This window comes from Triticum aestivum, chromosome 5B (assembly GCF_018294505.1).
Source record: "Triticum aestivum cultivar Chinese Spring chromosome 5B, IWGSC CS RefSeq v2.1, whole genome shotgun sequence".
Taxonomy (NCBI): domain Eukaryota; kingdom Viridiplantae; phylum Streptophyta; class Magnoliopsida; order Poales; family Poaceae; genus Triticum; species Triticum aestivum.
The window spans coordinates 457,700,558-457,717,909 of record NC_057807.1 but is presented as its reverse complement, the minus strand read 5'-3'; the positions used below and the strand labels follow the sequence as shown (position 1 = coordinate 457,717,909).

Sequence of the window (17,352 nt, the reverse complement as noted above, 5' to 3'; positions counted from 1 at the left end):
GGAACAAACGTTTCAACCGTGGTATTATAGGAGAATACCACATCACCTTGGCAGGAATCTTCTTCCTGGGGCGCTCGCCCTCGACATCACCAGGCTCATCGCGGCTGATCTTATAGCGCAATGCACCACATACCGGGCAAGCGTTCAAATCCTCGTACTCACCGCGGTAGAGGATGCAATCATTAGGGCATGCATGTATCTTCTGCACCTCTAACCCTAGAGGGCAGACAGCCTTCTTTGCTTCGTACGTACTCTCGGGCAATTCGTTGTCCTTTGGAAGCATATCCTTTATCATTACCAGCAACTTTCCAAATCCCTTGTCAGATACACCATTCTCTGCCTTCCATTGCAGCAATTCTAGTGTGGTGCCCAGCTTTTTCTTGTCACCTACGCAATTCGGGTACAACAATTTTTTGTGATCCTCTAACATGCGCTGCAACTTCTTCTTCTCCAAATCACTTGCGCAGTTTCTCTTTGCATCGGCAATGGCCCGACCTAGATCATCAACGGGCTCATCTGATGCCTCTTCTTCAGCTTCTTCCCGCATTGCCGGCTCAGCTTCTTCCCGCATTACCGGCTCAGCTTCTTCCCCCATTGTTGTATCATCGTATTCAGGGAACCCATGGCCAGGATAGCTGTCGTCGTCCTCTTCTTCTTCATTGTCTTCCATCATAACCCCTCTTTCTCCGTGCTTGGTCCAAACATTATAGTGGGGCATGAAACCGGACTCAAACAGGTGGACGTGAATGGTTCTTGACGTAGAGTAATTGTGACCATTCTTACAGCCAGCACATGGACAAGGCATAAAACCATCCGCCCGCTTGTTTGCCTCAGCCGCAAGCAGAAAAGTATGCACGCCCTCAACGAACTGGGGAGAGCATCGGTCATCGTACATCCATTGCCGGCTCATCTTCATTACACAACACCGAATAGACCAAATTAATACAAGTTCATACATAAAGTTCATACAACACTTAAATGCAACAAACAAATAACTCTCTAGCTAAAGCATTTAAATGCAACAACAAATGCGATCAAGATCGCAACTAAGGTAACAATTGATCCAACAGCATAATGATACCAAGCCTCACTATCGATGGCATATTTTCTAATCTTTCTATTCTTCAAGCGCATTTTCTCCATCTTGATCTTGTGATCATCGACGACATCGGCAACATGCAACTCCAATTCCATCTTCTCCCCCTCAATTCTTTTCAATTTTTCTTTCAAGTACTCGTTTTCTCTTTCAACTAAATTTAACCTCTCGACAATAGGGTCGATTGGAATTTCCGGTTCACATACCTCCTAGATAAAAATATCTATGTCAACTTGATGGGCATAATTTGTCATAAACACGAAATGCAACAAATAGTTTTAAAAGAGAATATACCACATCCGAATCATAACAAGGACGAGGGCCGACGGGGACGGATATCAAAACCATGGCACTATGTATAACAAACAACGTACGGGTAAGATAATTATTACATGATTAACTATATATCCAAATCACACAAACATCAATTTTTTATATAAAATTTCATGAACAAGAGGCTCACCACAAGGTGGTGCCGGCGACGGGACGGTGCGGGCGATCGACGGTGGTTACGACGGAGATTTAGAAGGCACTAAGTAAACCACACCTACATATGCAAACTAAGTGTTATTTTTGACCTCAAATTGCATATAAATCAAATACTAGCACATATATATATTTCCTCCCAAATTACTAAACTCACAAATTAGTAACTATATAAAGCATTGCAAGAGCTAATCTAGCAATGAGAGATGAAAGGACAAAGTTGCTAACCTTTGTGGTCACTTGAATGGATGGGGGCCTTCAAATCTTGACAAATTTTGGGCAAAATGTGTGATGAGCTCGAGGGGAGAAGAGGAAGAACATAGAGGAGAGGAGAGGGGAAAGGGGGAAGAACAGAGCGAGCTGGACGAAGGGTTTATATGCAGGAGCACCTTTAGTATCGGTTCGTGCCACGAACCGGTACTAAAGGTGCTGGAGGGGGCCCAGACTGACAACATCCTGCCACCACCCTCATTAGTACCGGTTCGTGGCACGAACCGGTTCTAAAGGTTAGCCACGAACCGGTACTAATGAGAGCGGCCCGGCTAGCCGTTGGAACCGACACTAATGTATGCATTAGTGCCGGCTCTAATACAAACCGGCACTAATGTGCTTTACGTTTGACCATTTTTCTACTAGTGCTAGATCGCTAGTAACAACCAGAAACGCACTTGAGGCATCTGGCGCCATCCAGCCGGCGACGAAAAGGTCGCAGCGCGATGGGCTCTGACTTCCGAGGTTACGCGCCAATTGCTCTTCTGTCGTCTCGACACCCTGTCGCGAGGAGTCCTTGTTTACTCGGCGTAATCTTTTTGCTGCCGATTTGCGCCGTGGAGTCTACCGGCAAGTGGGTGGAGAAAGTCTCAAGCCGCCAGGCTGCGACGCAGACATAAAGAGCCGACGAGGCCGAAGAGGCAGCAGCATTCCAGCAAACGTGTGCGCACCAAAGGTGTGCGCAGGCACTACTTTCCCTTCCAGCGAACCATCCCCGTCCCGCGGGTGTTGACTCAGGTAGAGGAGGAGAAGGATGGCACCGCCGCGACACGTTTGCGTGACCGGCGGCGGCGGGTTCATCGCCTCGTGGCTCGTCAAGCTGCTCCTCTCCCGGGGCTACGCCGTCCACGCCACCCTCCGCGACCCATGTATGTCTTGCCTTGGTATTATACTTATACGGTTATGCCCGGTCTGATCATCCGGCCAAGTTGGTAACGGCGGGCTGCTGTTTCAGGTGATCCGAAGAACGCCCATCTGATGCAGCTGGACGGGGCAGCGGAGAACCTACGCCTGTTCAAGGCCGACGTGCTCGACCGCGCCGCGCTGGCCTCCGCCGTCGAGGGGTGCGAGGGCGTCTTCCATGTCGCGTCCCCTGTGCCCCTGGATAAGCTCGTCGATCCTGAGGCAAGTACACATCTGTCGGTTCACCGTGTGCGTCGTACTGTTATTAGTTCACAAATTTGCATAATTCCCACGATTTCTTGGTGCATCCGTGGAGTCTCTCATAACCGTAGTAGCATGAGGGAATTGTTTAACTGAATATTGGTTTTTTCTACTAGTATTATTCTTGTGGCCGTCGACGTAAATATAAATTTACCATCGATATCTACTTATATGTATCTATGAAGAGAAGTTAACATTATCCTCCTGAACTTGTCCTATATACAGGTTCGTTTTACAACCCTAAACTTCAATCTGGTTTGATTTAACCCCAGAAATTTTAAAATGATACCGGTTTTGAACTATTAAGCAGTGCCACATCACGTATATGTCTACACACACTCTCTTCCATGGCATCTCATTTTCTTTCTTTTGGCAGTTAAACTAAAATATGAGATTTATCTCAAACCATACGTCAATTTTAGATGTAAGATTACCATATTGTTCACTGAGTTATGCCTGATTTACTAAAACATGTTGTATAACTTTAAACCCAAACTTTGAACTAAAAATTTTAAATTTACCTTAAATAACTTTAGCTAAATTGAACAATATTGGTCGCTCGATTATTCCCAATTTACTAGGATTTTAAATTATTCTGTGTAGCCTGAATTTTGAAGTTAAACTTAAAACTAAAACATGAACTTCCCGCACAAAAAAAACTAAAACATGAACGTTCCCTCTAAACCGTATGTGAACTTTCTCTAAAAAGATTCATATTGGTAAATGAATTATAAATAATCTACTGGATTTTACCGGATTTTTTTATAGACTTGGTCAAACATAAAAAATGACTTAGGACAATCTTAGAACTTCAGTTATTTCGGACTAGAGTGAGTAAAAACATTTATGGCGTTAATCATGGTTGTATATTCGTAAATTTTGGGTGAAAATATAAACACGTACGATCACTCCTCTCTCGGTCTCCGCACAAAGTGGAAGCATATGGTCATATTTTGGACACAAAATATCAGTACTATTCATAACAAAAAAAATCAAAGGAAGTCTATAGTAATATTTCCATGCAATGTTTGGATAATTGTCATACCTTCGCAAAAGAAAACCATGTGTTTATTTAAATATAGTCAGAAGTGCTTCCGTAGATGTTGTCCCATCATCATCCATTCTAGCCAAAAATATTTGCAAAAATAATAATCAATTCAGGACAATAACACGCCTAAAGTTAAACCACGGCAAGAAAAATACGATAGCCAATCGAGTGTGATGCATCTTGCTGTATAAAATAAGTGAAATAAAAGGTGCCATATATCTTATTCTGAGAAACAAATCAAACACCGTATCTTCATCATTGCTTTACTTAATCCAACACCATCATGTTCTTACACATGCACTTCTCGCAGAAAAAAGAAAAGAAGTTCATACATATGCACGTTGCTTTTCATGAGCACTCTGGATCTTTTTTATTTCCTTTTATTAGAGCAACGAGCACTCTGGATCTGCTTTTTCTTTTTTTGAGAGGAACTCTAGATCTGCTCGAAATCACTAATTGAGAAGTATTTTTTGCAAAGATCACTCCCACCTCCTCAGGTTCTGACAAGTAGCATGTTGCATGTGTGTCACTTGTCGCAACCCGCGAGTTTTTTTCATCGATCCGTTTATTCAAACGTTTTATCTCTCAAACCGTGCGTCCAAATCTCGAGCCATTTCCACCGTTGGATTCCTCACGTCGAGATCTTCAAAATTAGATCCCATGTTGATAGATTTTGAAGAACCATTTTTTCATGAAAAAACCGGACCAAAAAACCGACCAGAAGCACGGTTTTTTCCCTTTTCGAAAGAGGCACGACCATGCCTCTCTCGCGAAATCACAAGCGTGCCTCTCGCGGAAGCAAAACCGTGCTTCTCGCGGAAGGAAAAAACGAAACGTGTTTTTGTTTTGTTTCCGAGAGGCACGGTCATGCCTCTCGCGAAAGCACAACCATGCCTCTCACGAAAGTAAAACCGTGTCTCCCGCGGAAGAAAAAAACAGAAAGCGCATTTTTTTGTCTCCGAGAGGCACGGTCGTGCCTCTCGCGGAAGCAAAACCGTGCCTCTCGCGGAAGAAGAAAAACTAGAAAATGCATTTTTTTTTGTTTCCGAGAGGCATGGTCGTGCCTCTAGCGAAAGCAAAACCGTGCCTCTGGCGGAAGAAAAAAAATGCATTTTTTTTCCGTTTACGAGAGACACGGTCGTGTCTTTCACGAAAGCAAAACCATGCCTCTCACTGAAGAAAAATCGTGCGTCTAGTGGAAGAAATAAACATCGAAAATGTGTCTTTTTTCTTTTCTGAGAGGCATGGTTGTGCCTCTCTCAGAAGCAAAACCCTGCCTCTCACGAAAGACAAAAAAGGAAAACGCGAATATTTTTGGTCCAAAAGCTAAGAGCAACTCTAGCAGACCCCGCAAAAGACGCGAACCCGCAAAATTCCGGCGATTATGCGGGTTTAGCCCATCTTTCCGGCCAGAACAGAGCCCACATACTCGCCCGGCCCGTAAAAAAATTTGCCGCGGCCCGCAAACCGCACGCCCCAACCACTATATCTACGGTCGGACGGCGCGAGGAAGCGCGGGGAGAATAGGTGGACCAACCGCAGCCTCTCGCCGCCTCCGAGCTTCCTCGTCCGGGAGACGGAGGAGTACGACCGTCGGGACGGCCGTACACCGTCCTCGGCCGCGGGCTCGTCCTCGGCGGCGAGAGCTTCTTCCTACGCCGGGAGCTCCTCCTCTTCCGACGCGCGCCTTGTCCTCGTGAAGAGGGAGTGGTCGGAGGAGCCGAAGGACGTCGAGTTCGTCCCCGTCAAGGAGGAGCCCGAGGAGCTCGGCCGTTGCGGAGTCGTCGGGCCGGAGGACTTCGTCGCCGATGTGGGCGCGGTTGCGGCTGCCATTGCCGAGCGGAGCGTGCGCGAGGAGGCGGAGCGCCGGCTCCACGACAAGGAGATCGAAGACCTCCAGTGGTGGCAGGCGGTCGTGGCCAACCTCGCCGCCAAGGCGAAGGACAACGAGTGGCGGCGCATCCACGAGGAGTAGAGGGCGAAGTACATCGATCTCTGCTGCTCTGGCGAGGAGTATTGAGCTCCTCGGAGGCGTCGTCCATGGCCGCGAGCTCGCCGCCGTGAGATCCCCACCCCCCTAGTACTAGTACTGATGTAGTATGTATTATGAACTAGTGTTTGCAGTGCTTGATCATGTAAAATATATGTAGTATGTAGTATGAACTTCCTGCGAAACTATATTTTCAAATTATGCAGTTTCATTTACGGTTTCTGTTCGGCCACGCTAATTTTCGACCCGCAAACGAGATCTTCGTGAAACTGCAAACGCGTTTTGCGGGTCGAGATTTTGCGGGGTCTGCTAGAGTTGCTCTAAGGAAGACCGGTGAAAAACTAAAACATCGAAAAAACCCCAAAAAACATATAAAAAGCCAAAAATGCGTGCTGAAAAATAAAAATAAAAATAAAATCCGAAGGCAGCGCCCAAAGCACGACACGTGGTGGGGGCTGAGAGCACGCCAAGTGGCGTCGATCGTTGTGAGGTTTCCGAAGGAGCGCTCGTCAATTAGTTGCTTTCGGATCTGCTCGGTCTCCCCTTGTAGACTCCCCAATAAATAAATAAAAAGGCACATCACCGGCCCATGAAGTGACAACGCCAAACAATTTTATTAATTTGGGTCCACCATGTTAGGTTAGGTAAATTGAACGGTTACAGTTTCATTATTTTAGAAGTTCCTCTAGATTGAGGACCGGTATTTTCTGATTAACATGGATTTTTCTAGCAAATCTCTCTATTCTCTTCTGTTTTGTGTTTTTAGTATATAACTGATTGATAATTGATAGAGATGGATACTCTTAGAAGAAAGTCACTTACTATTGTTGAGACGATTACATGTGTTTTTCGTTGAAGGGATTACCAGTGTTGTTGGAATTGTAGAATCTTTGATGGTATGATTCTAATCGTGTGCCAATTTTAACCGTGCAGTCGGAAGTAATTGTGCCTGCTGTGAAGGGCACCTTGAATATTCTAGAAGTTTGTTCTACTATGAAGGTCCAGAAAGTTGTTGTGGTGTCATCCACTGCTACTGTTCATTTCAACCCGAACTGGCCTCAGGGTAAACCCAAAGATGAGAGTTGCTGGTCGGACAAAAAGGTGTGCATGGAAAATGAGGTTAGTATGTTTGAAGTTAAGAATCGATAAACAAATCAGTTGCAACGTGCCTTGTGATGTAAGAAGCCTATTATACAAGAGTAGAAAACATACATGCATTCCATGTAGCACGCACGGGCTAGACTTTCCATCTGATATGAAGACACTTAGTGATAATAATTAGGAGTGTATTCGATCACCCACATTAGAACGTGCATTCTGATAAACTTGTGAAGTCTAGAGCCGCACCCACCCCCGCGTCGCCAACCCTAGGCACACAGGGGGTGATCGTGCCACCGGCCCTATGCCCCCTCCTCCCCTCGCCTCCTCCGTCCAGCCGCCGCCTGAGGCCTCGCCAGCGAAGCCTGGCCTATGATGCCGGTGGCGGGGCCTTATCCCTCGCGCGGTGGTGGCGATTTTTCCGGGCAACGGCGACGCATCGTTCGGCGGAGATCCGGCGGCAAGGATCGGCGGGGTCCCTACGACATGCGTGACGGCGGCGTCAGTGGAGGCGCAAACTCCCCGCGGCGGAGTCACCCCTGTGGTGGTGGCCGAGATCGCCGATCTGGTCTAGCCCAGATGGGCGTGGGCGGGCCGACGGTTCCAGTGTGCATCTACAAGCGAGCGTGGTGGGCCTGACGGCGGCGGCTGTAGGCACCATGGTGGTGCCATGGCCGGTGATGCGGCGGCGGCCTGGATCCCTTCGTCCAGTCCCCGGCAGAGACGGCGGGAGTCCGTGCACGAGATGCTGGAGGGAGGATCTTCGAACAGATCTGGGTGAAAACCTGCTTTCGGCTAGCTGCCAAGGCCGGCGGTGGCGGTGTTGTCTGCGTCGTTCCCTTCTTGAAGGCATCGCCGTAGAGAAGTTCAAGGCCACTCTATGCTAACCCTAGATCAATCAGATGACGGTGGCGCTATGGTGGCGTATCCCTCTTGGAGGTGTACACGGACCGAGGGACCAGCGGAAGGCTTTTTTGGTGGAGCGGTGCTTCAGCTTACATATTGCTGGCGGCGGATCTCGGCGGCATGGCGCCGTGGAGAATCGATGTACGATGCGCGAAGATGGACTCGCGCAAGGAGGTGAAGCTGTCTGGCGTCCTGGTGGGGTCGACGGCAGCTAGATCGGGCAAGGTTGATGCAACAGTACATCACTGAAGATGGATTGGTGGCATGTGGCTGCAGCGGCCTCATACCCGGCAGGTGTCCTGATTTAGAAGTGTGCTGGACTGGTGGGTGCCACATACCCGGCAGGCGTCCTGATTGGGACCTCAAGTCTTAGATGGTAGGTTTGGCTGCGAGGTCTATTTGGTATTAGGCCCAGACTATCAGCATCCCTTCATCAACTGGATAGGTGTAGCGACATATATTGTCTAGACGGTGGCTTTAGTCTTACGATTGTATGACTTTGTAAGGTCTTGTGTGAATTATTAATAAAGTGGCCCCATGCATCGTCTAGATGCAGAGACTGGGGGTCCTCCTCCTTTTCTAAAAAAAAAAAGAACTCTCAAACTTTTCCTTCCACGATCTCCGTTTGTGAGGCCGTGGATTCGCCTCCTCTTTGCCTGCCACTCTAGCACTGGTGGCGGGGAGTAGAATTCTAGTGCCTCAGCTTTGATTAGTAGATAGGTTAGGTTCTATTCCTCGCAGAAGATGCGCTTAGACGGATGTGGGCGCTTCTTCTTCAAGCGGTCTTCCGGGCTCTGATCCTCCTCAAATTCGTCCATCGAAACAAATTAGATTGAGCTCTTTTGTAGATTCCTGCCAGCTCATTGGGGCGACGAGGTTCGGGTTTCTCGTCGCGCGTAAGCAACGACGAGAATTGGTGGCAGGTTCTTCGGATGGATTCAACGGTTCAACGGCAACGACTGCAGTTCTGGCGCACTGGTCCTTAGGGCACGTGCATGAAGACTCTTGACTGTCATCGACAAGGTCAGACTGGCTTCGGTATGGGAGTGGCGACAACAGCGTGTCGACAACTCGTTCTAGCAGCAACAATGGTCGTTTGGTGATTGTGTCAGAGTTGTATATATTTACCGTGTAATATCCATGTTGTATTTCAATTTTCTTCTCTTGTCCGAGGGCTAAGTTCAACTCTTTACAATTTTGGTTGGCAGCTTTGGTATTTTCTTGCAAAAACTGTTGCTGAAGAGACATCCTGGGAATATGCAGAAAAGACTGGGCTAGACATCGTTACAGTATGCCCTTGTATTGTTTTTGGTCCACAACTACAACCTGTTGTCAATACCACCAGCGAACTTCTTCTCTATGTTATAAAAGGTCCCCTCATCATTTCATGTTCTTTTCCATGTCTTGTTTATTTGTAGTAATATCACTTATCTGACAAACTGTCATATCGTGTAATGGAGTGGCTCAGCCCATTAGAATTTTTAAGGGGAAAACATGAAAAATCCTGTGGTGTGTCTTCGAAGAACTTCTTATCTTGTTTTGTCTACTGAAATTTTGTCAATTTCATTGCAGGAGGTCCTAATGCGATGAACGACGTGACGTGGGAGATAGTCGATGTCCGTGATGTAGCTGATGCTTTGCTTCTGGTATACGAGAAACCAGAATCATCTGGAAGATATATCAGTGCATCAAACTACATTACCACAAAAGCCATGCTGGAATTGTTAAGGAAGGCGCACCCTAACTACAATTACGTAAAGTGGTGGGTCTCTTACCATCCGTTCCTTGTATGCAGCAAATGGCACTTTTTGTTTCCTGAACGGTCGTGTTTTTTTTTCATCGTTTGAACAACTCTCTTTGTTTTCTGCAGCAAGACTGATGCGGAACATAACTCTCCCATCACACCGACCTCGTCGGAAAAATTGAGAAATCTGGGCTGGAAGCCAAGGAAATTGGAGGAGACTCTCCTGGATAGCATCGAATACTACCAGAAGACGGGGCTTCTACAGGATGCGGAGGGAGAGGGATACTCGTGCCACCTTCCTGAAATGTTCAGCTTTTTTCATGCCGCCGAGTAATAAAATCGAGTGTGGTAGTGGTGGTGCCAGTGCTCCCACATATGCCATTGTGCTTTTGAAAATGCTGAATGGTATTTCCGGTAACCATCCCAGGAGACAGGACTTGAAGTATTTAGACGATGATGCCCCAGTGTAAATGATACGATTTTGTAAATGTTCGTATATTTTAAATAAACTTGATCAAATTTTAAACAAGTTTGTACTTAGAAAAAAAAATAGTTGGCAAGGAGGGAGTATGTATGTGCATTGTTATGTCTACGTACTCCCAGCAAACACGAACATTATTATTATTTTAGCTTATGCTCTTAATCCATTACAGAGGCCTTTCATGAGATCTATAATGTTTTCTATACTACCATTCACTATTGTGACCTCATGATATCAAAGTTGATGCAAGTAAAAGAGAAAGAGTAGAGGGGTAATTAATTACATAGGAGCACCTGAGGTAGTTACTTTGAGACCACTATCTGTAGATTAACTTGGACGCCTATTTTATTTTATTTTTCGAAACGGAGGCAAAAATATTTGCCTCATCGATTAATTAAGAAGAAGAGAATTGCCCAGTTAATTTACGGAAAACTGGGCGAAAACCGATACAGACTCCCAAATGCGGACTACTCGTAAAGTAGGAAACACCAAAACCGCTTAAGCGGCCCTCTAAACAAACAACAACCGCAACCCTCAACACTTGAAGAACACAATGAAACTCCTAACAAGCACACTAACAAAAACTGACCACCCTTCATCATGAAACCACATACGCCTTTCGGATGGCGCCACACTTCTTGTTTTTCTTCTTCTTTGGTTTCTCCTTACTTGGCATCTTCTTTGCAAGGTCACTTGTCTTGCCAGATGTCGGCTGTTGAGTCACCCATTTGTCAAGAAAATCGTAAAACTCATTGAATTTCTTCGTGTCGTTGTCGTCAACCAAGGGGCTCGTAGGAGCAGGCACCAACCAACCGGTAGCATCAACATCATCGACCCGAGGACGCCTATTTTATTAAGACTGGGTAATCCTTCTAGAAAGAAAAGAGTCCAATGAAGGGGACGCGGAGTATTCGAGCTACAAATGCTGAGTATTCGAGCTACAAATGCTGGGCCCTGCTGTTGCTGGCACCATGAATGTGCTCAAGGCCGCCTCTGCCGCAAATGTCCAACGAGTGGTCGTCGTGTCATGCGTGGTTGCTGTGGAGATCAAAGACGAGAGCTGTTGATCAAACAAAGAATTCTGTAGGAGCAATGAGGTAATAATAGCAACTTAGAGCAACTCCACTTCGTCCGCCCGCGTCCGTTTGGATCGGCGGGGACAAAAGTGGCGGCCCAAACCCATTTCACGTCCGCGTCACGTCCGTGCCGACGCATTTGCGGTCCAAATTTGCGCCTGGAATGAGTCGGCGCGGACGCGAAGTGGACGCGCCGCGCGTCTCCTCGCCGTCCGCCGCGTCCCCACCTGGCGGCCACCCAACCGCCACCGGTCGTCTTATTTATGACGACCGCCGACAGCGGGTCCACGTGTCAGCCCGTGCGCGCGTCCTTTTTTAACCATGCGTGCAGCGGGGTCGGCCTCATCCACTTCCCCCGTCCACATCTGGCCCCCATCACTCCCTTTGCTTCCTCGCCGGACCGCAAACCCTAGCGCGGCCATGGGTCTCTTCGGCAGCAGCAAGGGCAAGGGCAAGGGCACTCCCGACGCCTCGTCATCCCGAGCTTCCCCTCCCCCTCCACCGCCGGCGCATTTCCGCCCTGAACGCCGGCGCCTGCACATCCCGGTGCACCAAGCGCGGTGGCACTTGGAGTACAGGCAGCCCCTCCCCTACCCCGACGTGACGCTACCGCACCATTGGCATTTGAACCAAACTGGATCCCGGTGCCGGCGGTCCCGCGGACCCAGCGGGCGCACGACGACGAGGTGCGCCGGCGCCGCGCGCTGCTCACGCCGGAGCAGCGTCGGCTGCCAGAGTACACCGCCGACTCTCCCAATTGGGAGGCTTGGTTCGCCCTCGAACACGAGGAGCAACGGCGCTTGGGTGTCGACGCCGTCCCGCCGTCGTTCCCATCGCCGCCCCCGGATGTAGAACCGCAGGACATGAAGGCGGAGGCGGAGTACCAAGTCGCCCTCGAGGAGGCCCTGCAGCACGCGCTGGAGGCTAGCCGCATCGACGAGAACGTGCACTAGGATGGGCTGGAGCAAGCCCTTGCCCTGTCAGCGGCGGGGGACCCCGTCCACTCCTCGCTCTTCGTGCCGCCGCCTCCACCGTCGCCGTCCGTCCAGCCCAAGCCGGAGCCGGAGCCGTCGCGTAAGCGCTCCCCGCCTCCACCCACTCTGCCGAAGGAGGCCTACTCGTGGACAGGCCAGTACCGCGAGTGGGTCAGCGCGCCTCCCGTCCACTTCACCGCCACGCCGGAGGAGGAGGCGGCCCACCTCGAGCAATGGAAGGAGCACTGGCTCCGCCAGGAGTAGGCCGACGGCGAGGAGCAGATGCTCTACGACGCCATGCTCGAACGCGACGCGGAGGCGCTCCGGCTAGAGGAGGAGGAGGAGGAGCGCGCGGCTTGCCGCAATGCCGCCGCCCCAGCAGACGCCGGAGGAGGCTGCCCTGGCAGCGTACCAGGCGGCGTTCGGGTGGGCTGGCCCTGCTCCGGTCTTCATCGACCTCACCGACGACGGCAGCGTCGAGGGCAAGGGCAAGGGCAAGGCCGACGACGTCTAGGGCAGTGTGTGGGGCGGCAGCAGGCGGGCACAGACTTTTTTTAATGTTTTATTTAATGTTTATTAGATTTAGATGGACTTTGGCCGGCGTTTGACCGGCCACTTTATGTTTATTTATGTTTATTTCGTGCAAACTTGTTTTTTTTTCACGCCGGCACATTTGGGTCGGCCTTCCCGTTGGACGGTCAAGCCGATCCATTTTAAAATGCAGATGCGCACGTCCGCCTCGCCGACCCAAACAGACAAAAAGCGGACAAAGCGCGCGTCCGTTTGGGTCGCCCCGTTGGAGTTGCTCTTAATAGACAAGGTGCCATACCGTCTCATGACTCTCATCCAACACATTTTTCTATCGAAACATGACGACGCCGTTTTGCACCATGTATTTGCAGAGCTGGTACCCTGTTGCCAAGATCGCGGCAGAAGCGGCGGCTCTAGAGTACGGGCGTGAAACTGGGCTCGACGTGGTGACACTAAACCCTGCATTGGTGTTTGGTCCTCTGCTCCAGCCGACCGTCAATGCGAGCAGCCAGTTCCTCATCTACTTGCTCAAAGGTTTTACCTATAGCTGTTACCTTGGGCAATTTGGAATTGCCGGAATGACTGTGTTTTTAACAGGTCTCGCTCTATTAACCTTTTGCAGGTTATCTTCAAAGCCACTGCATCGATTCGTATGTGGTCATCACTTCAGCATGGGACACTGGGGGCTCATGGCCTTTGGGTGCAACCGTCTGGAGATGGTTTCACAGGCGTTATTCAACCGGTTCGGCTGGCATGTCACTAACAGATTATGTGGTTAAGTCATGTAATCTTTCGTTTGTACCCACTTTTCGTGGTTGTTTTCTTTTTCTTTTTGCCGTTTTAGTTGATACTATGTTCGTTTCAGACCTTTTTATTTGCTTTTAATAAAAATGGTCGTGTTCATCATCATGATGCAGAGACCAGGGTGTTTCCCCTTTTCGAAAAAGAAAAAAGAAAAAAATAGCCGTCTTCACACATTTGAGATAATTCCCTGCTCTTGATTCGTCCACGATGTTTTCAACGTGCGCTGGCGTGTGCATGCAGGAGGCCCTGATCAGGTGAGGGACAAGCTCTGGCACATCATCGACGTCCGGGACGTCGCCGACGCGCTGCTCCTGCTCTACGAGACGCCCGGAGCCGCCGGCCGGCACATCTGCGCGCCACACTTCATCACCGTCCGGGAACTGTTGCGTCTGCTCAAGAGCATGTACCCTGCGTACCCCTACATATCCGAGTAGGAGTTCTATTCTAATTATCCCGTGATGATTCAGCATATGTTGTTGTTGTCTAGGATTAACTGACAATCCGATTGGTTGGGGATTTCGCAGGGAGGGCATATATGACATGGATCACCCTGCTCCGATGACCTCCGAAAAGCTGGAGAAGCTGGGGTGGAGCCACCGGCCGCTGAGGGAGACGATAGCAGACACCGTCGAGTTCTGCCGGGAGGCCGGGTTTCTTGAGGGTGTCGATGGTGATGATGCGCCCTGCCGCTTCCCACCTCTTTTCAACAAAATCTAGCGTCAAGAAAGAATTTGAAGAAGTTTGGGCGAGCATATGTAGTGTTCCTCCTCTATTTTTACTGCCTTTGTGTGTGCATTTGGTGGTGTGATATTGAAAATGTCTGGAGGGACCAACATGTAAGAACCACAACAATAAGATGAACCTATTTCTTAGTAATCCGTACTTATTTCTTGAATAACTAGCAGATGGCTCGTGCATTTTGCCAGTTTAGAATTTTATTAGAATTTGTATATTTTTTTAAACTTGTATGGCACAAACGAAACTATTTTTTTATCCCGCAAAAGAAAAATGAAACTATTTTCAAACATTATTTCCATTTTTGTTGAGAAATAACATAAACTAAACATGTTTTAAATATTATTCTGAAGTGTTTGATTTTTACGTAGGAGGAAAGCGGCACTGGTCTGGTCACTGTGGCATCTCTATCTTCAAAAGCTGAAGAAACATGTGTATATTTCGCTGTGTGGATATCGAAAACCTTAACATAGGGCATGTTTACTCTGGGCTATGTTCTGCATCATGTTTGGTTGTTCACATTGTATCAGGAGGTGATTTGATACATGTCGTTTGGTTGGCAACACTTGAGGGTTAAGGCTCCGAAGCTGCATTTACATGGCATTTGGTTGCTTCGACTTAATGTTGTGATCACCTCTTCTCACTAGTGATGACCTTACCATACTACACAGACACTAACAAATTAACATTATTTTAGTGTTCATCAATGGCAATCAAGGGGGGAAGTTCACCATCCTCTTCTTCTTCTTCAGATCCTTGTGTTATGTCTGATAGCTCACATTGTCTCAGCCCACTCAAACCTCTTGCAAACTTTAATATCATGTGCCTCCACACCATGGTCGGAGGCAATATCATCAGCTGTCACATCATTCTCATCCGGCACATACTTATCAAGACCCCACTCTAAGATCCAGTTATGAAGAATACAAGATGTAAGAACAAACTTAGTTTGGATGGGAAAAGGACGAAATGCCTTCTGTTCAAGCATCTTAAATCTATTCTTCAAAGAACCAAATGTTCCTCTCAACTGTAATTGTAAGGCTAAAATATGTAAGGTTGAACAATTCGGTAGAAGTCTTAGTATAGTTCCTAGCAGAGAACTCATCAAGATTTACCTAGTTTTACTGAAGGGTGGAAGAACCACATGCTAGCATGCATATCCAACATCTCCTAGGTAGAACTTACCATCAGGGATATTATTCCCATTAGACCAGGGCAAGCTATCAACAAAAATGTTAGTCATGGCATGAATTAACAGTTAATAATGCCCACCTTGAAATATGGTACCATCTATAACTCGCTTGTATGAGTTTGACCAAAAGGTGCCTTCATCATCTCTTATGTGAGCTCTACGATCTCCTACAAGATTGGCTTCAAATACCAAATAAATTGTCTCATTGCATCTCCGGAATGTGTTGTGAATCACTCCAAACTTCCGAGTATGACCTACATGAAGAAAGATTGCTACTTGCTCTTCCACAGAGGTGTGGATGTTATCTTATAGCAACCTCATATACCTAAATGTCTCCACAAGCTTGCCAAAAGGGTCCCTTCTCATTCGAAGTATGTTCATAGACTCTACGTCATTACCGTTGTAGATGTAGTTCAAATTCTATTGGAAATATGCCCTAGAGGCAATAATATTGTATTATTATACTTTCATTTTCATAATTAAGATTTTATATTTCATGCTACAACTGCTATGATTCTGGAATATGTGATTTAGTGAAAAACTCATATGCACGTGTGAGATGATAAACGGTAAAATATAGGTTCCCAGTCTTGCCTCTAAGACTGGCTCAAGTGTTGGTGGTGATCATATTTTCTGGATCTCGGGATATTGTTAAGTGTAACGATAGTCCTGAAACAACATTGAGAGTATGACGTTAGAAGAACGATCATATTGAACCGACCTCATCTTGTTTGTTATACTTTGATTATACCGTCTGAAATCAGTTGTTATAACACGAAGTGTTAATATGTGTTTTAGTTCCTCCGACAATGAGAGTATCTTAGTCACTTCCTACCGTATAGTGGACTTTGAGGTTGCTCAAACGTCATCCGTAACTAGGTGATCATAACAACAACCTACGGATTCATCGAAAAGTTTGACAAGGGACTGCATAGCTCGAGAGTGGAATTTGCTCCTTCGAAGATGGAGAGATGTTCTTAGGGCCCCCTCCGTGTGACGGAATCCATCATCATCTAGCTAGAAACAGGTGACCACATCATGGGGATGTCGGAACACTTCAATGAGAAAGAAGAACAAAACTGACAACGAGATCAACGGTATTGTGAGCATGTGCATGACTCAAGAGGATACCGATGCATCCCAGATTTTGCAAAGTATCGCGAAGCAAAGGGAACATCACTAGTAACCAAAGGTTCACTCCAATGTCATTCCTGTAACCATAGGGATCAATATGGATGTCTACGGTTTTGCTATCGATCATTGAATGAAGGGGTTTCATTCATGTCTATGATTTACCGAACCTACGGGATCACAAGCTTAAGGTAATCACGATCTGCTGAGTGCTAGTAAGATGAGAATATCGAGGATTTATTTTTGGAATTGTTTCATTAATATTTGAAATAGTTCGAGAGGAACTGGAAGCATTTCGGGGTTACCGGAAGGGTTTCGGAGTTTATCGGGCAATACCGGGTATTACCGACAAATAATATATAGGTTGGAAATGTTTTGGATGATGTTAAGTTATATATAATATGCTCTAGTAATTTTCAAAAGGCTTTTATGTTGGGGAACGTAGCTTGCAATTTCAAAAAAATTCCTACGATCACACAAGATCTATCTAGGAGATGCATAGTAACAAGAGAGGGAGAGTGTGTCCACGTACCCTCGTAGACCGAAAGCGGAAGCGTTAGTTAACACGGTTGATGTAGTCGAACGTCTTCACGATCCAACCGATCCAAGTTCCGAACGTACGGCAC

General features: G+C 47.4%; 1 protein-coding gene and 1 pseudogene across 1 annotated transcript; both read left to right on the top strand.

Moving 5' to 3' along the window:
- Nucleotides 1-2,511: 2,511 nt before the first annotated feature.
- On the top strand, nucleotides 2,512-10,331 carry LOC123112442 (phenylacetaldehyde reductase). Its single transcript, XM_044533419.1, has 6 exons — nucleotides 2,512-2,721; nucleotides 2,808-2,977; nucleotides 6,988-7,173; nucleotides 9,267-9,429; nucleotides 9,631-9,820; nucleotides 9,929-10,331. The coding sequence occupies exons 1-6, from the start codon at nucleotides 2,607-2,609 to the stop codon at nucleotides 10,134-10,136; spliced, it is 1,032 nt and encodes a 343-aa protein (XP_044389354.1). The 5' UTR covers nucleotides 2,512-2,606; the 3' UTR covers nucleotides 10,137-10,331.
- On the top strand, nucleotides 10,205-14,385 carry LOC123114872 (cinnamoyl-CoA reductase 1-like; annotated as a pseudogene).
- Nucleotides 14,386-17,352: the final 2,967 nt, after the last annotated feature.

Bases quoted from the DNA above. Each gene is read 5' to 3' on its own strand.
- LOC123112442 (XM_044533419.1), top strand. From the start codon at position 2,607: ATGGCACCGCCGCGACACGTTTGCGTGACCGGCGGCGGCGGGTTCATC. The intron at 7,174-9,266 runs GTTAGTATGTTT...TTTGGTTGGCAG, and splicing joins AGGTGTGCATGGAAAATGAG to CTTTGGTATTTTCTTGCAAA. The intron at 9,430-9,630 runs GTCCCCTCATCA...ATTTCATTGCAG, and splicing joins TCTTCTCTATGTTATAAAAG to GAGGTCCTAATGCGATGAAC.